General features: G+C 49.9%; 1 protein-coding gene across 1 annotated transcript; it reads left to right on the top strand.

Annotated features, from left to right (window-relative positions):
* Window positions 1-26,804, top strand: Il22ra1 (interleukin 22 receptor subunit alpha 1). Its single transcript, XM_021160048.3, has 7 exons — window positions 1-242; window positions 4,910-5,042; window positions 6,035-6,213; window positions 9,306-9,481; window positions 16,119-16,257; window positions 19,886-20,007; window positions 22,181-26,804. Exons 1-7 carry the CDS (start codon window positions 200-202, stop codon window positions 23,132-23,134), a joined length of 1,746 nt encoding a protein of 581 aa, XP_021015707.2. The 5' UTR covers window positions 1-199; the 3' UTR covers window positions 23,135-26,804.
* The last annotated feature ends 918 nt before the right edge of the window (window positions 26,805-27,722 follow it).

Here is a 27,722-nt window from a genome sequence, read left to right as displayed (position 1 = left end):
CGCCCAGGTCCTGGAATTCCTCAGCACCCGACTAGGAACCTTTGTACCCCTGCCCCCACGAGCCCAGGTCTTACTCTGCTCTTCTCTCCCCGCCCTGGGCTGGGCGGGGCCAGCTGCCAAAGCGGCAAGACTTCATACACACCCCAGCCTCTGTGCAGGGGTCCAGAACCGAGGCCAGAAGGGGCCCTGGAGGGACCCAATGAAGACACTACTGACCATCCTGACGGTGGGATCCCTGGCCGGTAAGTACCTCTCGACCTGTCCTCAGATCCTCCTACCCCAGCAGCTAGGGAGCACAGTTGCCTATTCCTGCCCCATGAGTCTCTTAGCAGCCAGTTTCATTTTCTTCCCGGCTGGCACTGGACTGGGTGGCGAGTTTTCCTGGAGATGGAGATGACCTGGTCCAGGTAGCTGGAAAGAAGAGAGTACCCCAGACCTGGCTTCCTAAAGGGACTCAGTTGACCCTCAAGTATGCAGACATTGATTGACCAGCTGTCTGAACTCGGGGTGCTGAGTAAGTAGAGTATTGGCCTCAGGGGTGCCGCTTCATGCTCTGCTTATCATTCAGGAGGGGACAACAGGCTAGATAAAGCTGGTGTCAGGCTACTGTCTCCATTCATGTCTCCTCACACCCCTCTGACTGGATCAGTAAAAAAAACCACGTCTCTCCAGCAGCCGCCAGAAGGCTGCAATAAGTCACCAGAGTGTCCGTGCAAATGCGACTAAGGACTATGGCTGTCAGGTCTCATCAAGTGAACTTTGGGGTTCATACCTGTGAGACATGAGACAGGGGCTTGATCTGTTCTCCTGAATGGAATCAGGGCTTCTCTCTCAGGAGGCAGGGCTGAGGCATGTTGGAAGGAAATGGTCCAGCCATCTCATGGACCTTCTTGCTTAATGCGGTCCCTAAAGACACAGACCTGCAGCCAGGTGGTCTTTAATCCCAGCACTCAGGAGGCAGAGGCAGGTAGATCTCAGCCTGGTCTACAGAGGGAGTAGCCAGGACAGGGATAGAGAAACCCTATCTTGAAAAACAAGAGAGACAGAGACAGAGACAGAGAGAGATCGCAAGAGCACTGCTCTGGCTCCTATTGACCAAACAGTGTGTATGCATCCTTAGCATCAGCAAAGCTTCTTTCCAGCCCTTGGCAGACTGCGAAGATTAGATGCAGTCCCCAAATTCTCTAAATCATCTTCTTTTACATCCCAGGGTGGAGCCATGGATCTCCTGACCCATTAAGACGGAGGGAAAAGGGAGCTGAAAGGAGCCCTGTGGTGGCAGAACCCTAGCCTTAGCCACAGACACAGGCTCCGGCCCCAGCTCTCTGGCTGGCTCCAGGTCACTGTAGATGGTGTGTTTCTCCTTAGCTCCTAGGGCAGCTGATACATTGGTTTTCCACACAGATGTGAAACCTGTCTTTTATAAAGCCGCCAGACAGCCAGACTCCCCACCACAGGTCTCCTTTTCCAGGTTTCACAATGTAGACTTTCAACCAGGAAGTGTAGGGACAACACAGGCCGGGAAGCAGACAGATTTAAAGAGGGAAAAAGAGGAGGAGGGAGAAGAAGGCTGATTAGTGCCCTAAGCTAGGAGAGGCTCTGCCAAGATCACTTAGCCCACTTCAGAAAACCCTCCTCCATTCCTCCCCTCCCCTGATGCCCCCCCAATTCTTTATTGGGGTATGCAAGCCTCAGTCCCCAGCCTCTCCTAGCCTAGACATCCTAGTCAGGACTGTCCCAGTACCAGCATGCTCTGCAGCAGAGTCTAACCATAGGAGGGGAGGTTAAACGCACTGCAGACAAACCCCAGCCTTCTCTCAAATCTACCCCCTCTCTCCTGCCTGGGGCTCACCCCCATGTCCACCCAAAAGCCACAGTTCAAACCTATGTTCCTTCTGCTGGTCTCTCTAACCCCAGCCTGTGAACCCCAGCAGAGTACTCTAGAACTGGCCTCGCATCTGCTCAGCCCAGGATCCAAGCAGAATGCTATTTACATCTCAGGGCGACTCAGCTCAGATGTCACATTGGGTCAAAGTAGTAGGAACACTCGAACCCTGTCCCCGAGGTCCCACTGTGTGAGCTTCAGGGAGGACTAAAGAACAAAGATGGCCACAGCTGCTGCCCCAGACTGACCCAGATTCAGGGTGGTGTGACCAGGGGACCTGCAGCTGTAGGGATGGGCCGTTCCCATCTTCTGCCCTCCTCACCCCTGCAGCCCACAGATCCCTCCTGAAAGAACCATGCAGACTTGAACTGTAAGAATAGCCATCCTCCTCTCTGCCCGTCTGGCTGCTGGTGGCTGTAGTCAATCGTGGAGGAGGCGGGCATATACACATCAAAAGCATATGTTCTCAAGGCCTGCACAGAGCTCTGCACCTGTCTCTTTCCCACCCTTGCCAACCAGGCTGTTCTGAGTGCATTCAGAGCCAGGGCAGCTCTGCTGCTAGTTTCTGCCCGTTCTTTCTCACCACAGGCCAGGTCTGGACTGAGGGAAGGGCACTGTGAGCCGAGGGCTCTTCATGGACAGGGGCATTGCTTCAGAAGCAGCAAGCCCCTCCCTGGTCACACAGGGGACAGGCCTGACCAGCACTCTCCTTGTCTAAAGCTGAGGTAGTCTGAGCAAAATAGCCTGGGCTAGAAACAATAGCCAACGCAAGGACAGGTTCTAGTTTTGCTTTGGGCTTGGGGGTTTGGGGCGCTAAGGTTGAAGCCAATATGTGTATTAAGCTGTACTCTATCTCTGAGATATACCTTAGTTCTGTTGTAAATTCCTCAGACTGTCTTCTGTCTTTCTCTCTCTTCCCACCTTCCTTGAACTGGTCCCCTACTGGGGCTCAGACCACTAATACCCCCTCTTCAGGGGTAGAGGGGGACACTTCTTCCCACATACTTTCCTACACTCAGGACAGAGTCCTGTGAAGTGCTGGACACATCCACAGGCCTTGCCTCACTGCTCAGTCATGCAGCCCATGTAGCCCTGGGACATTGTCAAATGCTAGCTGTGACACTGTTGAGCAGCCCTGAATGAGCCTCGGTTTTTCCCATTCATGAAATGGGAATGGCAGCGGCAGTCAGCATCTAGAGAGGGTGAGAGCAGTCGTGAGTAGAGTGGCCTGGACTGGTGGCTGGCAGCTGGCAGGTCCTTCCAAAGTGTCAGCAGCTGCTGTCATCATGATTGCCTGTTGCTAAGTGAGTCAAACTGTCCCCGTTCTAGACTTGAAGAGCGGAGATCAAATTGCTTAAATAATTTCCCCATGGTGATCCAGTCTGTATGTCAGCATCCTGCCCTCTACATGGTCTGAGTATAGAAGGTGTCTTTGCCATCTAAGGAGGCCACATGGCTGGTAGGCAGGGAGTGGTGTGAAAGGAATTCACCAGAATTCATAATCCCTTCCATACCCCTGTGTGAAGTGATTGACTTTGGACACATGCAGTCTTGGAGCTTTTATTTCGAGAACTCTGAAATAGGACTAAGAATGCCAACCTCAGTGTTAAAAAGTGAATGTGAGGGCTGAAGAGTTGGCTCAGCAGAGATGGCTCAGTGCTAAAGAGCACTGGCTGCTTTAGCTAGAGGAACCAGGTTCAATTCCCAGCATCCCTGTGGCAGCTCACACCTGTCTGTAACTCCTGTTAATACTCTCCCACCAACATACATGCAGGAAAACACCAATGAATGTAACATAAAAATAAACTGTATATTTTGAAAAAGTGAATTGAGACGGTATTTACACGGATGTAAAGGAATCTGACAGCCCAGTTACTACTGGGGGCGGGGCTAGAAACGAATACACTGTAGCGACTTTAGGAAACACCTTGGTAATTGCCTCAAGTGTTAAAAAATAAAGGCTGAGGCTGGAGCTCGCTGCGGAGTGCTCACCTATGGATGTCAGAGACCTGGGTTCCATTCTCAGTACTGTAGAAGATAGAAGAGGGAGGGAGGGAGGGAGGGAGGGAGGGAGGGAGGGAGGGAGGGAGGGAGGGAGGGAGGGAGGGACAAAGCTAAAGATAGAACCTCCAAGATGTGTACGCAAGAGAATTATATACACAATTGTATCCACTCCAAATGAATACCCAAGGGAATTAGAACTAACTATCCACTTAACCTTTTTCCACAAATGGCCACATAAGCATTATTCAAAGTGGGAGGGAAGTAGAAATCCAAATGTCCGTGAACTGATGATAGATGAACCTGATCTGATACATCCACACCCACACAGTGGAGTCTTATCCAGTCTTAAGAAAATAAGTGCTTACTGATGCCATGTTGTGGATGAAACTTGAAAACGTGCTGAATAAAAGAAGCCAGACAGGGCTGGAGAGATGGCTCAGTGGTTAAGAGCACTGACTGCTCTTCCAGAGGTCCTGAGTTAGATTCCCAGCAACCACATGGTGGCTCACAACCATCTGTAATGGGATCTGATGCCCTCTTCTGGTGGTCTGAAGACAGTTACAGTGTACTCATATACATAAAATAAATGATCCTACAGTTTCTTCTCTATACATATTATTAATAAATCTTGAGAAACATTATTAAAAAAAAAGAAGAAGAAGAAGCCAGACATGGGAGTGGGGGGGGGAATTGGAAAATCCTAAGAGAAATAGTATAGATTTGTGGTTGCCAGGAACTAGGGTGGGGGTGGGGAGAAGGGAGGGAGGATGGACTGTGACCACCAAGTAAACAACGTCCTTTTGTAGGTAGTACCGACCGCTGCACAGGGGTGGGAAGGTACTCAGAAGACATTGACGGGAACACATAGGTGGCTGATGTCAAGGGATGCAAACCATGCTTGAGGAAAATGAGGTGCCCCTCCCCCATGCTTGAGAATGAGGTGCCTCTCCCCTTGAAGTTTGGGGGTGGGGGTCTGCAGTCTGCAAACCCACTGACTCACTCCACTTCCACCTCCTGCAGCTCACACTACTGTGGACACATCCGGTCTCCTTCAACACGTGAAATTCCAGTCCAGCAACTTTGAGAACATCTTGACGTGGGATGGTGGGCCCACTAGCACCTCTGACACCGTCTACAGTGTGGAATATAAGAAGCAAGTATCTCATCCCTCCAGACCCCCCTCCTGACCCTGCTCTGCAGCGAGCTCCTCCAGGACATCCCAGCTCCAAATGTCCGCACACAGATAAAGCCTTTCTACATTTCCCTCATAATAGGACGATAACAATTAGAGTTAATAGGACAGTGAATAGAGCCTGAGTGTGAGAGCCAGCTCCAATGAGACTTCTCTAAGTCTCAGTTTCACCGTCTGTCCAGTGCAGGTGATGACGGTATGCTCATCACAGGATCTCATATGGAGAAAGATGACGTCACTAGCATGTATATCCTCTTTCTGATACAGTACCAATAACTGATAGTCACGAGAATAGTCTAGGTCCGTTGGAAACTTCACCCAACCCCTCCTGCCTGTGTCTAGCTCCAGTGTGTTTGCAAAGGCTGGGTCCCTTCTTAGTCCTGACACTTCACCGTGTAGCAAGTCACGCCCTAGTTCTGAGCCCCAGTCTCCTCACCTGTAGACTAGGGCTCACAAAGCTTGTTAAAGGGCTGGGTAGCAAGGACCACAGAGCATGGGCTCAAGCTGGCAGGGTTCTGTCTGGCTCATTGTATGCCCACTTCAAAGCACTGGGCACAGTTTTTTTTCTCTGAGCATAGCTTGCTCCCTCGAGAACAACACACACCCCTATAAGGACCATTATGAGAGCTGACCTGTGTCCACACAGACAGCCTTGATGCTGAGTAAATGCCAGGCTCCCTCATCATCATTAATAAACCACAAGCCTGGGCTGGAGAGATGGCTCAGTGGTTAAGAGCACCGACTGCTCTTCCGAAGGTCCTGAGTTCAAATCCCTGCAACCACATGGTGGCTCACAACCATCCGTAATGAGATCTGACGCCCTCTCCTGTTGCATCTGAAGACAGCTACAGTGTACTTAGATATAATAATAATAAATCTTGAAAAATAAAAATAAACCACAGGCCTAGCAAAGCTGATCATTCACTGGGCACCCTGCCTGCTTTTGCTCACAGGTACGGAGAGAGAAAGTGGCTGGCCAAGGCGGGCTGCCAGCGGATCACCCAGAAGTTCTGCAACCTGACTATGGAGACCCGCAACCACACCGAGTTTTACTACGCCAAGGTCACGGCGGTCAGCGCGGGAGTCCCACCGGTCACAAAGATGACTGATCGTTTCAGCTCGCTGCAGCACAGTAAGTAGGGGGCCTGCACATCTGAGATGAGGGAAGAGGATGAAATTCTGGGTGAAGGGGGAGTTCTCAGATCTTCTGGAGTGGATGGGGACCCAGCAGGTCTCTGTACCTGGGCAAGTAGAGGATGTGGCTTTCTGAGAAGGTGTCTCCAAGGCCAGGGAACACCCCAGGGGGTTGTTTCTTTTCTCTATGCTTACTCAAAACTTCCTAAATTAGAGGATGCTCCCCCCTCCCCCAAGCCAGGACTCCTGCTTCATTCCTCCATTGTAGTGGTACCCTGCCTGTCCTTTCAGGATATAAAGCCCACCAACCCTTCCCTTGCTGGTGAACTTAGAGAAGATTAGCTTCTTCCCCATGGCCCACCAGCCCTGCCTAGTCCAGTCCTCAGGAGAAACACTCCATAGTCAGCAGGCCCCACTCGCTGCTGGTCCCTGCTTGGGCGCCTATGCTGCTCCCCAGGTCTGAGGGTTTAGCTCAACTTAGATTCCAAGGAGAGTTCCTGCCTCCAGCCCTGACCACCTGATCTCAGTCAGTCAAAGCTAGCCTAGTTCATTAGTTATCCTCTATGTATGTATTCTTTATCCCAGTGGCCCTCTGATGCAACCAAATGCAAATGAAAATTATTTGAGGGAAAATATTGCATCTGCCTTGCATCTGTTCACACATCTCTGGGTGATACACATCTGTTTACATAGCACTTACATAGTATTAGGCATTACCCATTGTCAATATACAAAGGACATGTTTGGGTTGAGCATGGAACTGGGCCACTCTACACAAAGGACTAAGACAACAATGGTTTTATGCTTTGGCAAGGTAATCCAGAACCAAGTCGCACAGACACCAAGAGATCCTGTGCTCTGTTGATGTTGTCACAAGAAAGAAAAACTGGGTTTGCTTATATTCTCAACCTCCCCAACAAAGACATGAGCTTCAGGACAGCCTGCAGGGCCCACTGTGTTCCCAGCCATACATGAGCACAGCACTGGGTACACAGAAGAGGCCCCATACACGATTGCTGAATGAATGAATGAATGAATGAATGAGTAAATAACAGGTGACAAACCCTATACAAGCTAGGCATGTGGTGATGTTGACTGACTTACGAAGTCACCATTTCCAGTGTTTTGAGACAGGGTCTTAGTCTGTAGCCCTACCTGACCTAGATGCCACTTTGTAGCCCAGGCTAATCTCAAAATAGTAATGCCCTAGTTTGCTTTCTGTTGCTGTGATAAACACTGACCAAAGGAGAGAAAAGGGCTTAACTAAGGTTTACACATCCAGATCCCAATTTATCACTGCGGAATACTGGGCACAAGGCAGAAACCATGGAAGAAAACTATCTTCTGACTTATTCATAGGCTTTGTGAACCGCAGTAACTTTCTTATATAGCCCAGTCCTGCCTGCCTAGGAATGGAACCGCCCATAGTGGACTGGACCCTCCTATATCAATTAGCAACCAAGAAAATGCCCCACAGACATGCACACAGGCCAATCTGATGCTCCAGGTCAGCCTCGGCCTCCTGAGCTGGTGTCAAAGTCTTGTTTGGGACCCCTTCTTCCATTATGTAACGGTTTCATGACTTTGCCATACTACGAAACATTTTTCACAGCCTGATTTTCCATGGCTGTGAAACAACTCATTCTATGATGGAATCCTAATTCCCTTCCTTTTTTGAGGACATTTATTTTCATTTTTCTTCTTTCTTTCTTAACCACTGAGCCACCTCACCAGCCCCCTCTTTCTTTCTTTTAAGATTTCCTTTTTTACATTTATTATTTATTTGTGCATCCATGTGTGTGTGTGTGTGTGTGTGTGTGTGTGTGTGTGTGTAGGCATGTGTATCTGTGTGTTTGTGTGTGTTTAGGTCAGAGAACAACTTTCAGGAGTTTGTTCTTTCATTCTGTCACGTGGCACCCAGGGATTGACCTGACGTCATCAAGCTTGGTGGCAATCACCCTTTCCCACTGAGCCATCTTGCCAACCCTATCTCCCCTTTTCAATCTTATTGGAGCAAACATTTTTTGGCTAGATTGTTCTTAGAGTACGACAAATCACTGTTAGACTTGTACAAATTAGATTCGGGACAAATGAGATACACAAATCCTTGGAATTGGATGTAAGATTTTTGTATGTTTACATTGTCATGGAGTAAAGAGCCATAGTTGTCACCATATTATCAAAAGAGTATGCAGGGACTGGGTGGGGACATGGCTCAGTCAGCTCTTGCTGTATAACTATGAATCTCTAGCACCTATGTAGAAAAGTAAAAATAAAAATGTCCAGGCAGAGTCATGCTTGCATGCACAGACATGGCTGTATCCCCATGAAGGCCGTGCAGAGACAGGAAAACCCTAGGAGCCCAGTGGCCAAGCCAGGCTAGCTGAAATGAGCGTCCAGTTCAACGGGAGGCCCTAACTCAAGATGCTCAACATTCTGACTGGTGAGCTAGCTTAGCGGTTAAGAATACTTGCTGCTCTTGCAGAGGACCCGGGTTCAATTCCAGGCACCCACATGGCAGATCTGAACTCAGTTCCAGGGGATCTGAAGCGCTCTTTGGCTTCCTTGGGCACCAGGCACACATGTAGTGCACAGACAGATATGATGAAGGCACAATACCTGTGCATATAGAATAAACCCGACAACTTCCTCTGGCCTACACACACACACACACACACACACACACACACACACACACCACTTTTAAGGCACTGTAAAACAGTGAGGGTCATTTGGAAAATTCCATCGTGAAAGAGCATAGTCTTGCAAGCAGAAGCCATAGCACTGGGCCTGGGATAATTTAGACTCTCTCAGGACTCATTACTCATTGACAAGCCCAAAGCTGTCATTGCAGCAGATGAAAGGGACAGGTGTTCCAGCACACTCACACCAGGGACATTAGGAATAGGAAGCATGAGGCAAAACTAAGGGTGTCGCCTGCTTTCCCGCCTGGGTACCTCCCATTCACCCTCTGTCACCCCTGGGCTAGCCTTGTTCTTGGACACCTGCCACTCAAAGGTCTTTTTTCACATGTTGAATTAGTTTTTGTTCTGCAAAGCATCCTGGGATTTTTCTCTCTTCCCTTTCTAGCTACCATCAAACCACCTGATGTGACCTGTATCCCCAAAGTGAGGTCCATTCAGATGCTGGTCCACCCCACACTCACACCCGTCCTCTCGGAAGATGGCCACCAGCTAACCCTGGAGGAGATTTTCCATGACCTGTTCTACCGCTTAGAGCTCCACGTCAACCACACCTACCAGATGGTAAATATAAGTCAAGCCCCATCCCTACCTGGGAATCCCATTCCCTCCCAAGCCTATTGGGCTGCTTTCAGCAAAAGCGATACATTGTATAAAATGGCACTTCCCAGAAAATATCCTTGCGGGGCTCCTAGGATGCCGGTGTGTGTGTGTGTGTGTGTGTGTGTGTGTGTGTGTGTGTGTGTGTGTGTGTGATGAGCCAAGACCTCCCTCTCTAGGTTCACATACAAAGCCGCCTGCTCGAAGCTCTGACAAACCCTGCAGAGGCAAGACATCAGTTTTGTGCCATGCAAATTTGTCTTATTTATTGGACAAGATTTCTTTTGTTTGGTTGTTACTTTGGTTGGTCGTTTTGCTTGTTTGAGGCAGATTATCACTGTCTCAAGCTGGTCTGGAACTCACTACAAACTCATAGCAATCCTCTTGTCCCGGCACTAGTATTATAGGTACATGCCACTGGTTCAGAAAGCTTTATTAGTTCTTACCTAGTATCCTTTAACATCCCAGAGAGCAATACATTTCTATTGATATCCCCAGTCATTCTCTTTAGAAAATGTTGGTGTCTCGGGGCTGCAGTCGTAGCTCTGTTAGTAGAGTCCCTGCCTCGCATGTGCCAAGCCCTGGATTTGATTCCCAAAACCACAGAAACCAAATGTGGTGATGTGTGCCTATAACCCAAGCTCAGAGACGGAAGCTGGAGGGTCAGGAAGTCAGGACCATTCTCGGGCAGCAGATTTAACATCAGCCTCTACTCCTGGAAGTGTTTGGGGGAAAACCGTGTGAGGATGCGGTTTAAGGCAGGTCCTACAGGCAGACACAGCTGTCAAACGATATGCAAATGATTCCGTCTTATACAGTCCCCAGCAGGTACCATTAACCTGTGACTCAGTTGGCTGAATGCTTATTTCCTCCTCTGTAGTTCAGAAAAAAATCCCTCAAAGAGTTTATGACCTAGAGGGTGGGGGAGGGGCTAAGAATCAGAACAGACTGCAGGACTGCTCGGCCCAGGAGACTTGTGGGAAACTCTGGGGTGTCGAAGCGACTTTCTGAGGCATACAGGATGTTGCTTATCTCCGTCACAGTTCAGTGAGCGGGCACTAGCATCTCCATCTCATCTCCAAGGTGAGAATCCAGAGCTCAGCGAGGTTTAAGCCACTCGCTGGACTGTGTTCCAGCGATAACCCCTGAGATGAGATCAAAGCTCTCACCGCGGTGGGCCTCCAGTGTTGCGCTGTGATCAGAGAAAGAAGCAGGAGCCTGTACAGTGTTCTTCAAAAACACAAAGCTGGCCACTGGAGCTGGAGTGTGAAGCCACAAGAGGCAGTGGTCCTGCCTGTGCCTTGGACCGGTGGCGTCAGAACCTCCCAGGGTACTTGCTCAAAACACAGCTCCTGGGTGCTCAGCACTAGTTTTCTTATCACCATGGCCAAACACCTGGCAGAAATAACTTAAAGGATTTCTTTCAGCTTGGAGTCTTGGAGGCGTCAGCTGGCAAGGTGGGAGGGATGAGGCAGAACAGGGCAGATCATTGAAGCAGGAAACACAGATAGGAGACACAGGAAGAGGCCAGGACAAGATTCAGGTTTCAAGGATATACTTCCCGTGACATACTACCTCCAGAAGAGGTGGGATTCACTTCCCACCCCTCACTGCTTCCTAGTGAGGCCGTCAGACTACAAATCCATCAAGGGACGGATTCATTTATTAGGTCAGAACCTTGACAATCCACTTTCTCTGAGACCCACCCTCACAGACACACCCAGGGACAGCCTCATGAGTCTTCTACGTGGCTCTCAATTCAATCAAGCTGATGAGATTGGTGATCATTGGCCCCTCACACCCCACTCATATGTTTGTAGCTGCCTGTCCGAGACCTGGATTTTAGTGGCCAGCCCACAGGGGACTCCTCCCTCAACCTTGAAGGTTGCGAACTTCAGGTGTGGAGGGATAATGGGACACAAGTTTGAGGACGCTGTTGGGACTATGTTGTGGAGGCCTGGGGTTCAGGTGGTAGAGGAATTCTAATCTACTCAGTCGTCAAGGGAGCAGCTAGAGATAACAACAGGAATCGCCCTCATCATAAAAAAAAAAAACTCCTTCGGATAAATATTTGGGGTTGGACTAAAGGTTTTATGAGTCTTGATTTTTAATTAAATTTAGCCTGTAGTTCGTGAGCCTGCTCTATCTGAATTAGTCCTTTTAAACTCATGAAGGTTTACTTTATGGCCTGCCATCTGCTTGGCTTCTAAACAAAGCAAGTGTGTTTGGAGGATTAAGGCATAGGTGCGGTTACTATGTTCTACAAACACCAACTAGATACTGGAGGCTAATGGGGCTCCTCCCATCTGTATGTGTCCTGATATGCCTGTGTGTGTGTGTATGTGTGTGTGTGTGTGTGCTTATGTGTGCTTTTCTTTCAGCTGATGAGAATCCTGAACTCTTTAGCTATGCATGTGAGTTTGTTTTTCCCTGTGGGTCTCTTTGCTCTCATGCACCCCACCCCCGCCCCGCCCCCACCCCCGCTGATACAGTCCAGGGCAGTGGAAGCAGAGATGTTGAACAGGGCACTCGGAATCCCTATGAGTGCATACTGTGAATGACCACACCGAGACTGCTTGTCAGTAGGCAGATCAACTTTACTTAGGGTGACTGAAGTCTTATAAATTTGGGGGGGACTGAGGGTAGGGACATTCAGGGTGTCTTTGGCTGGGGTCTTAGGGTACCTGGCCTACTTCCTTACCATGGGCAAGCATTTCAGGGATCGCAGGTGCTGGCTGAACAGGTTTTGTCAGGAGACAAGAAATTGATCCTATAAACGAATTGAGGTTACATGGCACTCCTCAGGTAGAGGAGAGACAAGTGTCAGGGCTTAGAGTACCCCAGTCAAGGTCAGAGAAGGAGAAACTCTGTTAACAAAGGGAGTCCCCCATTACATACTGAGCCCCAGAAGGCCATGCAGTCGATGGTAGCCCCTATATTTCCCCCTTAGTTCTGTGTCATTTTTCTCTTATGCATTTAAAACCCTTATTAAACATTTGCTTTCATTATTATCTTATCTTCTTATAAGTTGGCCTCTGATCATGATGAAATCCCCCCTTTTGTCTCTTGTTGGAGTTCAGTTAATCTGATATGAATATTGCCACTCCAGTCTCCTTGTAGTATTATATGTGTGTGTTTGTGTATGTATATATGTATACGTACATATATATGTATGTGTATATGTGTACATGTGTATATATAATATACATATTTCTAAAGATTTGTTTTATTTCATGTGTACATATATGCCTGTGTACCACATGCATGCTTGGTGCCCCTAGAGGTCAGAAGAAGACATCAGATCCCCCTGGGACTGTCAGCCATCATCTGGGTACTAAAACCTGAACCTGAATCTTCTGTAAGATTAGTGAGGTCTTTTAAGTGCTGAGCTTTCTCGCCAGGCCCCACAAGGGAAGCTGGAGACATGGGCTCTTAAGCGGGTACTCAGAATGGACCTCTTGGAGTTTTGGTTGTAAACCTAAGCCTTTAATGTCTGAGCTATCTATCCAGCCCTGGTGCCCTTTTCATAGCCATTTATCCTTAACCTAGGTCTTGATATCTATCATGCATCTCTGCAGACAATATTCTGTCAGAGGTTCTCTTTTAAGATTTATCCTGTGTGTATGTGAATGGGCCTTCATGTGTGACAGCGTGTGTGCAGGGGTTAGAGGACATCTTGTAGGAGTTGACTCTCATGACAGGCTTTGAACTCAGGTCATCAGCCTTGGAGGCAAGCACCTCTACCCACTGAGCCACCTGGCAGGCCTTTTTCATTGAGGCAATTCATACGCCATAAGAATTCATTCTTTTCTTTCCATTTTTGTAATATGTGGAATCAAACTTTCAAAGCCTTGCTATTGCTCGGCGAGCACCCCACATGCCCAGACCTGAAGTCATCTGTTTGTTTGTTTGTTTTGTCTTTTTTTTTTTTTTTTTGAGACAGGGTTTCCCTGTGAAGCCCTGACTGTCCTGGAACTCACTTTGTAGACTAGGCTGGCTTCGAACTCAGAAATCCGCCTGCCTCTGCCTCCCAAGTGCTGGGATTAAAGGCGTTCGCCACCACCACCCCGCTCTATTTGTGTTTTCTCTATGTGTGTATGTGCAAAACGTGCACGGGTGCCAAGGTACAAGTATAGAGGTCAGAGGACAATGGGCAGGAGTTTGTTCTCCCCTCCCTCCATGTGGATTCCTGGGAATTGAACTTAGATCCCCAAAAGTGCTTGGCAGCAAGCACTTTTCCCGCTGAGCCATCTTGCCTGCCCTCATTATTCATTGTCAGCATATTTTCTTTTACTTCTCTGAATACAGTTTTACAGTTGATTTAAAAATTATGAATATTATAATCCTGAATATTATGAATGTCATGTTGAAGTGACTCTGGATTATGTTATAAGCTCCAAAGGGTGTGTATTAGTCTTTTGTTCTTTTGGATTTGGTTATGTTGTTTGTTTGTTTGTAAGTAACAAAGTCTTCTGTTGCAACCCAGGCTAGCCTGAAACTCATTATGTAGCTAAGGTTGGCCTCGAACTGGCAGCAATGTACTATCTCCACCTCCCGACTGCGGCCACGCCTAACGCTCTGTGGTGCTTCAGTACCCGGCTGAACTGCAGGCTCTGACATCCCTATTTGGTCCTTTAATTTTATTTAGGCTTGGAGGCTGCCTCATGCATGCAGTATGCATCTGAAGGCATTAAGGGATAGAGCTGAGTTCACACAGAGAACCTGGGCCTCCTCCACAGGGCATTCTTGTCTAAGGTTGGCCCCTCATTTTCCAGATACTGTGGTCACCCCAAACTCTGTCCTCTGATTATTCCAAACCAGTAAGATGGCATGGCCTTTAGGCTTCAGCCACCCCATAAAGTGTGGGCTGGAATCTGCCTTCAGGATAAAAGACATTTAAAAGTTTTCCGAGCAGTTATCCCTCCCTTATCTCCCAGAATTCCCTCTGTTGCTTACTCTCCAGCACCTTTAGACAGTTCCCCCTCCCCCATTTTTATTAAGTGCCTTTTCATAGCTATGACCAACATCCCTGACAGGACAACTTAAAGGGGAGAGTTTTGCCATTGGGCTCACAGTTCCAGAGGACTCAGTCTGTGGAGGTGGTACTTGGGCAGAATTCATGGTGGCAGGAAAGTATGGCAGAGAAGGCTTTTCATAAACGGAAAACAGAAAGCAGAGAGAGGAACAGCAGGGCTGGAGAGATAGCTCAGTGGTTAAGAGTATAGACTGCTCTTCCAGGGGTCCTGAGTTCAGTTCTGAGCACTCAAATCAGGTGGCTCACAACTGCTGGTAAGAACAGCTCCAGTGGAGCCTGGCTTTCAAAGACACCTGCATCCAGGTGTGCATGTACCAACCTCCCTCCTTAAACCTTGGCTCCCATGTGTCCTGAGAAGAGAAAGCACGGCCGAAACACAGAGTTTAAAGCAAGAATAGAGCCCTGCTCCTTTAAGAGAAGCTGTTAGTACAGAGGGTGAGTGGGGGCAGAGCAAGGACTGCTTTGAGCTTAGACCTCCAAGATGAGGGACACTGGATGCTGTGAAGAGAATCTGAGAACAGGAAGCAGACATGGGGTTGGGTTTGGGAACATGCCATGTGGAGGAGCCTGCCTGGTACCACCCAAAAGGGGATTGTCTCGTTCATCAGAAACCCTTCAGGGTCATCCATCAGTAGCCAGAGGCCACAGGTTCAAACAAGATCGTTTAGCAAGCAGAGAGGAAGATGGGTAAAGAGTTCAGCCTTCCTGGAGCCTTGAGCCAGGCAGCAGCTATGGATGGGGGTTTGATGTTGCCCTGTGAACATGTGCCTAGCAACCGAGGCTCTGCAGGAGAGTCCTGTAAATCTAGAAGCTTTTACAAAGATCATGCCAAGATGAATGCGCCAGTGGACAGGGACCAAGCTAGAGATGAGTGACCAGCAAGGGGCCACAGCAGAACCCAGGCTAGAGAGAGCAGGTCAGATCGGGCAGAAGGGTAAAGGAACGTAAGAGTGGGGGCAGGGTTAATGATGGAGGAGGCCGGGGAGAGGTGGGTGGGGACGATGGTGGCAATCACGATGGAATGTCCATACAGCAGCTGGTGTCCACAGGCTGTCGCAATGTGACAGGCCAGGTTCTATGAGAGGCTTTGAATAGCTTGAGGGTTTATTGAACTGAGGATAAAAGAAGACCAGAGAACAGAATGAAAGCCATCAGAGGGCTGCCCAGCCGGGCGGGCTCATGGGGTCATGATAGTGTCAGAAGGAAGAAAGAACATGTGTGTGTGTGTGCGCGCGCGCATATGCACGGTGTGTGTATGTGTGTGTGTGTGCATGTCTGTGCATGAATTTTTGTCTGAGTATGTGTCTGTGTGTCTGTGTGTCTGATTTTGTCTGTCTGAATGTGTCTGTGTGTCTGATTTTGACAGTCTGAATGTGTGTGTGTGTATCTATGTGTCTGTTTTTGTCTGTCTGAGTATGTGTATGTGTGTCTGTGTGTCTATGTGCATGTCTGTGTGTGTGCTTTTTTGTCTGAGTGTGTCTGTGTGTCTGTTTTTGTCTGAGTGTGTGTGTGTGTGCATTTGTGTGTGTGTCTGTGCAGTCATCCTGGGTTCTCTGTCCATTTCAGCACCTTGAAGGCAAACAGAGAGAATATGAGTTCCTTGGCCTGACTCCCGACACAGAGTTCCTCGGCTCCATCACAATTTTGACTCCGATATTGTCCAAGGAGAGTGCCCCCTATGTGTGCCGAGTGAAGACACTGCCCGGTGAGTTCAACTGAGGCCATGCAGGGAGGATTCCTGCGCGCACAGCTTAACCCCACTCCTCCCTCCCTGTAACCAGGGGGATGCTTAGCGGTGCTCTGAGAACCCTTGGAGATTGGTGGTGTCATATTAAGATTGATGTTTGTTTATCCATAGCTGAGCCGTCTGATGAGTTCACTTAGAGAATGTTTAATCACCTCTCTCAGCCAACGCCTGGATTTTTCTCCTCATTGTGTAAACTCTGGCAAAGCAAACATATATATTATCAACTCAAGGAGCATACAGTAGGGGTGTGGGGGTGTGAGGAGGTGGGGATAGAGAGGATAAAATGATCCTCACTGTCTTCAAAGCCAAGGAACCATACTGGTGATGATGAAGGCTCATGTTTCTGCCAGGCTGACCAGGGAGCACACTATGAGCCACGACTCCCGCACAATCTGGCAGGCGGGCACTTCAATCACCTCCATTCAACAGACTGGGGGTATGGCTCTGTGACAGAGCACAGGCAAGGTTTGGGGTTCCATTCCCAACAATGGAAAGCAAAAACTCACAAAAGCCCCCTCTCTCAGAGGAGCGTCTGTTCTTTGGTTAGGCTTATGTCCCCAAGCACGTAGAAGACTTGTGACCCTTCAAGCTGTCAGTTAGGATAGGACGGTGATGTCAGGGGGCAGGGATGTCTATGAGGATAGGGGAGGGGGCACCCAACCCATCATGTTCAGGTGACTTCCACCAATCACAGTCTACCTTGGAACTCAGTTTGAGACCTGCACAGTAGTGCATGGCCCTGGGTGGAAAGCGGTCCCTGTCCTCAGCTTTACCCAGAAACTCAGCCCATGTAAGCCCACAAGACACTGGCTACTCTGCCTGAATCCCAGGGCACTCTCTGGCAGGAGGAGAGGCTGGAGGAGAGCCAAACTTGGCCGAAAGCACGAGGCATGCCCTTCCCTCGTGAGGGACCCAAGCACCAGAATAGAACCTGGCAGGCAGGGGGATGGGAACAGAAAGCACTCTGTGGGTGCCAAGCTGGGGCATGTCTAATGAGATCTTTGACCTTCACCCCGACCTCGTTAGATATGTGTCACCTGTCCCCAGGCAGCCCGACCCCACCCTGCTTCTGGATGGCAGACAGGCTGTTGTGTCCGGCCAGCAGATCACAGCCTGGGTTCTAGCCTGGAAAGGCATTTTGGAAACCTGGAAGAGAAGAGGGGCTAGGCGGCGAGAGAAAGAAATGTAGCTAAGACAGCATTCTGATCAAAGCTCAATTTTACTTTTTTCAGACACTCAGTTATAAAGGAAGGGGGAGGGAACCCGATTTCCCGCCAAACAATCTCGGGATCCAGTAGCAGGATGAACACGTGTGTGCCTCCAAGCAGGGTCCAGCAGTAGGCGTGGCAGAACGAATGAGCAGGAAACTCCACCCTAGAGCAAGCAGGTTCCAGGGTGGGGGAAGGGAAACCACAACAGGCCACTCCTCACCCACCCTCCTGTAGGCTTGACCTCACGAGAGCTGGCCTGAATTGTCACACAGGTTTCGTTTGGGTTTGGATTTTTTGTCGTTGTTGTTGTAAGACAGGTTTTCCCTCTGTAGCCCAGGCTAGCCTCCAGCTTCTGATCCTCCTGCCTCAGCCTCCTGAGGACTGACCTCAATCTTAGTCTAGGCTTTGCCTCTGCCCAGATCCCAGAACCCTTTGCTTTAATTTCTCAAGGATGCCTGGGAGTTACAGAATATCATCCCAGCATCTTGGTGGAGGAAAGGGTTTCAAAGTTGTTTCACTTCATCTTTTTTTTTTTTTTTTTTTTTAACAACTGAGGGAACAGAGGCATGATTGTACAATGTCTGTGGGGATATGCTCTGGGGTGGCACTCATCCACTGAGGAGCTGTGTGACCTTTGGCAAGTCACTGAACCTCTCTGAGAGTCAGCCTTGTTGCTGGGAAGAGGAGAACATCCCAGTCCCTTTGTGTGTTCTGTGATTCGCCGGGCGAGCCTCAGCATGCAGGAAAAACTCAATAACCAACCAGGGGCAATCAGTACAGATGCTGGACCAACCAGAGAGGGCTGCACAGCAGGGGGATGCTCAGAGTGGATGTCGCTGCTCCTCATCTTCAAGTTGTCGTTATGTCCCACCCTGACTGAAATGGCATGATTCTTCTCACTGTAGCCATGACAAGGGTGCCAGTGACTGACAGGGGTGCCAGTGACAGGGGCCAGCCCATTACTTCAGTCTGACCCAGATCCCCCCCCCCCAAGGACCTGGACTGGAGGAAGCTAAAGGTCACGGTTCTGAGATCTCAGTGACTCCCTTACTGAGGCCAGCTGGAGTTACGGGGGGGGGGGGGGCGGTCATGAAAAGAAGGAGGCAGGACCCCAGATGGGAGGGGGCAGGACCCCAGATAATGTAAACATCCGGTCACTAGAGCTCCACTAGCCTCTCCCTCCCAAGCCATTCCCAAGTGCCATTCAGACTGACGGCAGGACAGATCAGGACAAGAACCCTCTGTGCCTGTCCCGAGACAACGGGGAGACACAGAGTCAGAAGCGCCAGTCCTCCACCACGGAGTCAGAGTGTCAGCACTATTCAGCCTCTCCGCTTTTCAGAGGCTGATACCTCTCTAGGCCCCTTCCTCCAACGCCAAGCTCCTTACCTTACACAGAGGACACCGGTCCTCCTCAGTCTACCCTCTAACCCCTGTTGGGGGAGCAGAATGCTCCTTAGACCCTAGCTGCAGGGGACCCAGCCTGCTCACCACCCTCCTTCCCGAAGCTCTTCCTCTGACACACATGATGGAAAAGCCCCTAGCAACAGCAAGTGACAGAGCCATCAGGACAGTGACTCTCAACTTTCCTAACACTGTGGTCCTTTAAAACAGTTCCTCATGTTGTTGTGACCCACAACCATAAAAATGATCTCATTGATACTTCGTAACTATAATTTTGCTACTGTTATGATCATAAAGTGATCTTAGGTGACCCCTGTGAAAGGGTCATCATTGGACCTCTAAAGGGGTCACCACCCACAGCTTGAAAGCCACTGTTCTAGAGCCTTCTAGACCATACTCTGAATAGCAGGAACTTGGAAGACCCCATGTCTATGGCAGAACCTGTTCCCTGACTGGGCTCGCCTCCTGCTGAAGGCAGACACTGGCTAATGGGCAGGTTCTGAGCCCCATGGATGACTGGAGAGTATCCAGATGTGGAGTCTGAAGGAGCTGGCCGTGTGGGCTGGGACATGCATCGCCAGCTGAGGCCCATGGCTATGAGAGCTGGAACCACTCTGAGGACCCACAAGAGGCCTTCACTCTAGCTCAGTTTTGTTTTTAAGCCAGTCAGGAATAGCCTTGACCTCACCCCATACCTGAGGGTTGTCTTGAGCTCCTGATCCTCCTGTCTCTACCTCTCTGGTGCTGAGATTACAAACCTGCACCCTGTTTGCATGGTGCCTTATCAGGCCCAGGCCTTTGTGAATGCTACACAAGCAAACCACCAACTGAACTATATCCCTAACAATGCATTTTGTGTTTGAAGATGGTGAAGAACTCACCCTGACCCGTGACGGTCACATCAGTTTTGCTCGGGACAGGGCCCAGAGACCTCCTAGCCTCACACAGCCTTCTCCTGTCCTCTTTTGCAGATCGGACGTGGGCCTACTCCTTCTCAGGCGCCGTGCTCTTTTCCATGGGTTTCCTCGTCGGCTTGCTCTGTTATCTGGGCTACAAATACATCACCAAGCCACCTGTACCTCCTAACTCCCTGGTGAGTCACCCACCTGGGGCTAGAGAGGGGCCACTTGGAGAGAGACCCTCCAAGTCCCAGAAGACAGGGAGTCCCTGAGCAGTGCAAAGATGTGCCACAAAGCAGACAGGGCTGACCAAGGTGGTCTGGTGGGTGCCAGGGTGTGTAAGGAAGGCATGTGGCTGGGGCAGTGGGACTGAACAGGGATGCCCTGTGGCTTGAGAGCATCGGAGCCAGGTGGGGATGCGGGTCTTGAGGGCTGACAATGGGGCTCCATGGGGGGTTGCTCCACGGGGCTGCAGAGCACCTCACTATGTGTATGGAGAGCCGGCAGTCAGTGCGTGGGCACAGCTGTGTAATCCCAGGTCTAGAGAAGCTGATACGTAAGAATCCCAAGGTCCAGGCAAGCCTGAGATACACAGGGAGATTTTGTCTCACAAAGCTCCCCACCCCCACCAACAACAAAAAACAAAAAAACAAGAAGGAGGAGGAAGGGGAGGAGGGGGAGGAGGGAGAGGGGGGGAAGGAGGACAAGGAGGCGAAAACCAAAAAGCACAGGTGTAGTGGTTGTTATTCCAGGACTTAGAAGGTGGAGGCTATATTGTGAGAGCCTGTCTCACAAACTATAACAAGGGCTGGCAGTGCAGCTCAGTGGGTAGAGTGCTTCCGGAGCATGCAGATGGCCCTGGGTTTGACCCCCAGCGCTGTGGTGCCAGTACTGTGATCCCAGAAGTCAAAGAAGGTGTAGGTGGGAAGGCCAGGAACTCAAGGTCATCCTCGGTTATATATCCAGCTCAGAACTCACCTGGACTACACATGCACACGCACATGCACACACACAGAGACACACACACACACATGCACATGCACACACACCAAACCAAACAAATAATAGCCAGGCATGATGGGGCACACCTTTGAACTCAAGACACAGAGGCAGGAGGATCTCTGAGTTTGAGACCAACCAGGTCTAATTAGAAAGTTCCAGGACAGTCAGGGCTACATAGTGAGACCCTGGCTCAAAACAACAACAAAAATTAAAACAAAGCAAAACACCCCGATGTGGGCAGCCCAGGTCTGCTCTGCATGGTCACCCACTGCCAGCTTGTTTGTTTGTTTGTCTGTTTGTTTGTTTGTTTGTGTGAGAATCCAGGCTTCAGACAGTAATGTGCAATCTCCAATGTTCAGATCCTGACTCCTAGTTTTAGTGCTAAGCCCTTAGGGAGTCAACATGTCTCATCAGCGGCCCCAACTGACTGTGGGCCCCACCTCTGCCCCAGCAGCAAGGTTCCCTTCAGAGCCTCAGACTGAGCAGCATGGCCCTCCAGACAACTCTCTCCATCTGAACGGCTCAGAGGGCATTTCCCATAGTGCCGCGTGCCTGGCTACCATGGTCTCTCAACCTCTTCTGGCCTTCCCTATTTTCCTATCCTTTCCAACCTCAGAGCAGTACAACCACAAGCTTGAGACGGCCCTCTCTCTACTCCCCGCCTGTCAAACACCTGGAACAAGTGGACCCTAAGTCACTCACTCTGTCAGATGTAACCTGGGCCTCAGATGTCTCAACATCCATTTACTTGTTTGATGCAGTTTATAAAACATGGTCTTACTATGTATCCCATGCTGACCCTGACTCAAGATCCTTCTGCCTCAGGTGCCTCAGAGGCTGGGTTTATTTGAAGGGAAGTCTGTGGGCAGGGGAGGGTAGATTATGCACATCTTGAATGGAGCCCCCAATGCCTTAACGACCTTCTCAGAAGGCCTTGCCTGTCCATATCAAAAACAAACAAACAAACAAACGAAAAGCCACCACAGGACTGGAGAAACAACTTAGTGGGTAAAGCACTTGCCGAGCAAGCCTCAAGAACAGAGTTAGGATCATCCCTGAACCCATATAAAAGCCAGCAGGATGGGGTGGCACACCAATGCATTGTCCCAGTGCCCTAAAGGCAGAGACGGGGGATTCTCGGGTCAAGGTAGCTGGTTACACCAACTAAACCATTGAGCTCCGGGCTCGTGATCAATACCCCACCTTGTCATATAAGATGGAAAATGGCCAAAGATATTGGGTCTCTGGCCTCCACACACATGTCCTCGCACACATAGCACACACACCACGCACCAGAGCACATTTCAAACAAAAAAGAAAGAGCACAGAGCATGTCCTAAAGCGTGGATTCTTGTCTCCCCACAGAACGTTCAGCGTGTCCTGACCTTTCAACCACTACGTTTCATCCAAGAGCACGTACTGATCCCCGTCTTGGACCTCAGTGGCCCCAGCAGTCTGCCTCAGCCCATCCAGTACTCCCAAGTGGTGGTGTCGGGGCCCAGGGAGCCTCCTGGAGCTGTGTGGCGGCAGAGCCTGTCTGACCTCACCTATGTAGGGCAGTCAGATGTCTCCATCCTGCAACCTACCAATGTGCCAGCTCAGCAGACACTGTCCCCACCATCCTACGCTCCAAAGGCTGTCCCTGAGGTCCAGCCCCCTTCCTATGCGCCTCAGGTAGCCTCGGATGCCAAAGCTCTGTTCTACTCACCACAACAGGGGATGAAGACCAGGCCTGCCACCTATGACCCGCAGGACATTCTGGACAGCTGCCCTGCTTCCTATGCTGTGTGTGTGGAAGATGCTTGCAAAGACTCTACCCCAGGCATCCTCTCCACTCCCAAATACCTCAAGACAAAAGGTCAACTCCAGGAAGACACACTTGTTAGAAGCTGTCTCCCAGGGGACCTTTCTCTACAGAAAGTCACCTCCTTAGGTGAAGGGGAGGCACAGAGACCAAAATCACTCCCCTCACCTCTGGGGTTTTGCACAGACAGAGGACCTGACCTTCACACACTGCACAGTGAGGAACCAGAGACACCACGGTACCTGAAGGGGGCGCTTTCTCTCCTGTCCTCTGTGCAGATAGAGGGCCACCCTGTCTCCCTCCCTTTGCACGTCCATTCTGTCTCATGTTCCCCCTCAGACGAGGGACCAAGTCCCTGGGGCCTACTGGACTCCCTTGTGTGTCCAAAGGATGAGAGTCCCGCGGTTGAGACTGAGGCCATGTGCCCCAGCACTGCAGCCTCTGAGCTGGAGCAGTCCACAGAACTGGACTCTCTTTTCAAAGGCTTGGCCCTGACTGTGCAGTGGGAATCCTGAAGGGAGATCGGAGCAAGCAGGCCTAAGTTTCCTTCTGCCCCACCCAGCTAACACCCCCACACCCACTAAGCCACAGGTTCTAGGGCCCAGCCCCGGGTGGGTGCCCTCAAGAGAATGAGAGGAAGATTTGGGCCCCACGTGGGAACACAAATGTACGGTGAAGTCTCTAGTGGAGAAGCTACAGGCAGGCGGCATGTGCGAATAGCCTGTGGCACAGGGCCCAGCAGGCAGGTCACACAGAGTGGGGTAATGAAGGGAAATCTGGAGAGCCACTCAGCTCCCTCAACCAAGAGTGAGGCATTCACTGTCTCTGAAGGTTCTTGGACTGGAAGCTGGGGACCAAGTGTGACAGGCACTTCAGCCAAGGCCAGAGGCCACACAGCAGCAAGACTTGAGAGCAGAGTGCAGTGGAGGCTCACTCCCAGGCAGGGAACCTTTCTTTGCTCTACTGTGAGAGGCTCCACCCAGGAGTGACTCCTTAATCCATCAGGAGGTGAGGGGTGTTGTATAAAGGTTTTCTGCAGTCAGGCGTCCAGAGAAAAGCATTTGAAAGGAGCATGGCGCCTTGGAAGCCAAAGGCTTTTGCATCTCGGCCTGTCTGGGGTCACATTCCAGCCTCTCTACCATCTACAGGACTTCAAGCAAGTGAAGTGAGTGAGCTCAGACCTCAGCTTCCCCATCAATGAAATGGGCATCATCACGCTTACCTTCTGGGGTGGTGCCAAGGATGGCATTAATGTCTGGGAATTGCTTTGTGGCACCCAGCACATGGGCAGGCTCTTGGCTGCTGTCTCCTGCTGGGATTTTTTTTTTTTTTAAATCTGGAAACACGAGGAGTGCCTCCTTCTGTTCTCAAATGGTTCATGGGCGTTTTCTCATGGATTAGAGACTGTTGCAGGCAAGAACTGGACTATCTAGGGCAGACATGAACAGTCTCTACAGAACCTTCTGGAAACAGGCCCAGAGAAAAAACGAATGGCACAGAGCCTTCTCTTTGAGGTTGCAGGTAGAAGCTGTTTGGGCAGATGCCATCTCACGGGGCTTTCTCTGCATGAAGGGAGCCCCAGGCCTCTGCTGTCTGCTCCACCTGGAGATACATCGTCAGCATTGCACCACCCTGGCCCTCTGGCCCCTGCCTGCACACAGCAAGAAGAAGCCTTTACTCTCTGCTGTCAGGAAGCTGTGTCTGTCATATCACTCTCATATGGGCCTTACCAGGAGGAAGCCAAGGCCCGGGCCAATGCAGGGCTCTGCTGTGGAATCTACAACTTAAACACAGGGCCTTTGTGCCAAGGGTGGATGCTCTCCGCCCTGTTTGAATTCTTGGGGGCTGAGTTTGGCAGGACACAAAGTAAGGGGGCCCCAATGGAGTTCCTGAGAGATAGGTACCCTCCGTATCACCTTCTTGCCCCAGATTTCTGAGACATAACACCAGACTCCATTTGCGTCATTGCGGCCCTCCAGAGGTACACTGTGTCCTTCTGCTGTTCTCACCTGTGTTTCCCCTTCTTTTCCCCGCCGGATCCCCTTGATGACACACGGTGACAGGTGGGCCTCTTATCTACATGTCATTAATATTTAACCTCCCTCTAAGGTCATTGACTCCATATCTGAGGCCAAAGGTTAACCATCTTTACTTCGTTTACAATCAAATGGCTGGTCTTTTCTTGCCTGGTCAGTACAACCAGGGTTACAGAGCGCTTTTATAGAAGGCCATAAACTGGCTGTCAGCTCCCAGGGCTATAAGTGTGGCAACCATGGTAACAATGAGGGAGAAGCTAGAGTGTCTGAGGAGGAGCCCTGCAGCCTCCTTCTGAGAGTTTCTCTCAGAGAGATCACCACACACCTCCCCTGGCATCCCAGGCCCATAGCTGGGCTGGATCCTCCCTGCTACAAGACAATTTGTCAAAGTCCCACCAGGACTGGATGGTAAGCTTGGCTTTTCTGAGAGCCTGACACTCTGACCCAGTAGCCTGAAAAGTTTCCAGCCCTGCTTGCTGTGCTCTGTTCCACCCAGAAGTCTCCAAGTCTCCTGTCTAACAAGGAAAGCCAGAGCCAGGGGTAAAAGAATAGTATACCTTAGCATCCCCCCAACTTTATCCTCCAGGGAACGTTCCAAACCCCTGGACCCCTGTCCAGCCAGAACTCACAAGCCCTGCACAGACAAGGAGAGCTGTAACTGTAGCCCGAACACAAATAGTAGAGTCACCTAAAACGGCAGGGTTTGGGGTTTTGTTTTTTGTTTTTGGTGGTGCTGTTGTCTGGTTTTCCAAGTGTGAAGATGACAGTTTTGCATCCAGATGATGCTTGAAGTCACAGATGCCACTGAGCCTGCATATGCTCTGCTCTGTGGTAAAGCTTAATCTATAAACCAGGCAGGAAGGGACAAACAGGCGCATAACGGAACGGCAACTGCAGCAGGTGCAGTAAAGGTTACTTGAACACAAATACTTAGGTACCAAAAACCAGTCTGACTGAATGATGTGGTGTGTAACATACAGAGTGGACCACAGGAAGAGGTACATCTTGTGGCTGGATGAAACAGAACAGCAGCTGGGATGGAGAGAGAGAGAGAGAGAGAGAGAGAGAGAGAGAGAGAGAGACCCTGTTTCCTTTTTCCTTTGGAATCTTGCTGTGTTGAGAGTCAGAACTCTGAGTCCCCTAATCCACACACCTAGTCCCTGCTACTTCTGCCCATTTTTCCTTTGGCTATAAGGAGGGAGGAGACCAGGAAACTTCCCCTGCTGCATGTAAAGGACGACAGCAGCTGGAATGAACCAAAGTGAGAGCTTCAGAGCACAGGAAGAGACCGAAGAAAACCCAGAATCTCAGAGGACTAGCAGGGAGGAGATATCTAGGTAGGCATGTCTCCATGGCAACCCAAAGTTGGTGCCATCGGCCATGGACAGTTGGGTTGTAGACTGAGTTGTTGATAGGGGAGGCCCTTGGTTTGATCATAAGTCCAAGAAAATAAAAGACAAATAAAGGAAGAAGGAAAGAGGAGAAAGATGGAAATAGAACTGAGCCAAGCATGCCCTGCATTTAGTCTCACAACCATTCAGCAAGACAGGTGGCCATAGTGTGCGCAAATGTGTGTGTGTGTGTGTGTGTGTGTGTGTGTGTGTGTGCTCGAGTTTGTATGTGATGAGAATCTGGTTTCTTTTAGAAACCCAGTTATGTTATGTGAATGTGGTTTTGCTTTAATCCTAGGTGTGGGATAAGAGACTACCTCGCAGCAGGTGACTATGATTTGCCTCATGCTCTAGCAAGGGTGTGCTTTTGCCAGCTGCAACTAGTTACTATGAGTGTGTAATGTTTGGAATTCTGGAAACTTGTCAAGGGGGTATAAATGGCAGAGCCCTGAGAGGGGCTGAGCTCACTCTGAGGAGGCTATTGTTCCTCCACTGCTGCTGGCTCCTGTTGTGGTGGTTTGTCAAGTGGTTGTGAGCAAAGTGAAAAGAAGAAGAAATTGTAGATGTCCTTACAATGACAAAGACTGAACTTGCCCCAAGGAACTCGACACCTTAAATCAGCAGGAAGTAATCGAAAAAGGTCAAGGTCCCCTTTTACCTTTCACCTTCTTTCTCTTCTACCTACTGGGGGGTTGGAAAGGATTAAGGAGGAATAAGGGTGGTAGATATAAGGACTCAATAAAGTAGCACAAAAAGTACACCAACGTGTGCGCACATTTGTGTGTGTGTGTGTATGTGTGTATCTGTGTGTGTATATGCACATGCAACTGTAAGAATGCCAGAAGTCAACATCAATATTCTTCAATCACACCCTACCTTACTTTCTGAGAGTCTCTCATTGAATGTGGAGCTCTCTGATTGGCTAAACTGGCTGACCATCAAGATCCCAGAATCCTCCTGTGTCTGCCTCCCAGTGCTGGAACACAGCCACATGCCCGGCTCAGGTCCTCAAGATTGCTCTACAAGCAGTTTACCCACTGGACCGTCTCTGGAGCCCTCAGATGCTGAAACTTAACCGTTAACATGTCTGTGTCAAGGGCTGGGGTCTTTAGTGCCTAATTAGATCATGATGAGGGGTTGGTGGGTGTGTCCTAACCTCTTTGGCTCTTCTGTCACACGGAAACACAACCAGAACTGAGATATGGTGTGCTGGTTAGTTGTCAACTTGACACAAACTAAAGCCATCTGAGAGGAGGGAGCCTCAACTGAGGAAATGCCTCTGTAAAATCAGACTGTAGGCAAAGCTATGGGCATTTTCTTAATTAGTGGTTGATAGGGGAGGACCCAGCCCACTGTGGGTGGGGCCATCCTAAGCTAGTGGTCTTGGGTTATATAAAAAAGCAAGCTGGGCAAACCATGAGAAGCGAGCCAGTAAGCAGCACTCCTCCATGGCCTCTGCATCAGCTCCTGCCTCCTGATCCATGCCTTGTTTGAGTTCCTGTCCTGGCTTCTTTCCATGATGGACCATGATGGGAAGTGTAAACTGAATAAACCCTTTCCTCTCCAAGTTGCTTTGGTCGTGGTGTTTCATCACAGCAATCGTAACCCTGATTAAGACATATGGAAAGTGAGACTTGACCTTGGACTTTTGTGCCTTCAGAATGGTAACAAATGTT

The sequence above is a fragment of the Mus caroli genome, unplaced genomic scaffold (assembly GCF_978045245.1).
Source record: "Mus caroli unplaced genomic scaffold, Mus_caroli_1 scaffold_6, whole genome shotgun sequence".
NCBI classification, from domain to species: Eukaryota; Metazoa; Chordata; class Mammalia; order Rodentia; family Muridae; genus Mus; species Mus caroli.
This window is presented reverse-complemented; position numbering and strand designations above follow the sequence as displayed.

Bases quoted from the DNA above. Each gene is read 5' to 3' on its own strand.
- Il22ra1 (XM_021160048.3), top strand. From the start codon at position 200: ATGAAGACACTACTGACCATCCTGACGGTGGGATCCCTGGCCG. The intron at 243-4,909 runs GTAAGTACCTCT...CACCTCCTGCAG, and splicing joins GACGGTGGGATCCCTGGCCG to CTCACACTACTGTGGACACA. The intron at 9,482-16,118 runs GTAAATATAAGT...TGTCCATTTCAG, and splicing joins TCAACCACACCTACCAGATG to CACCTTGAAGGCAAACAGAG.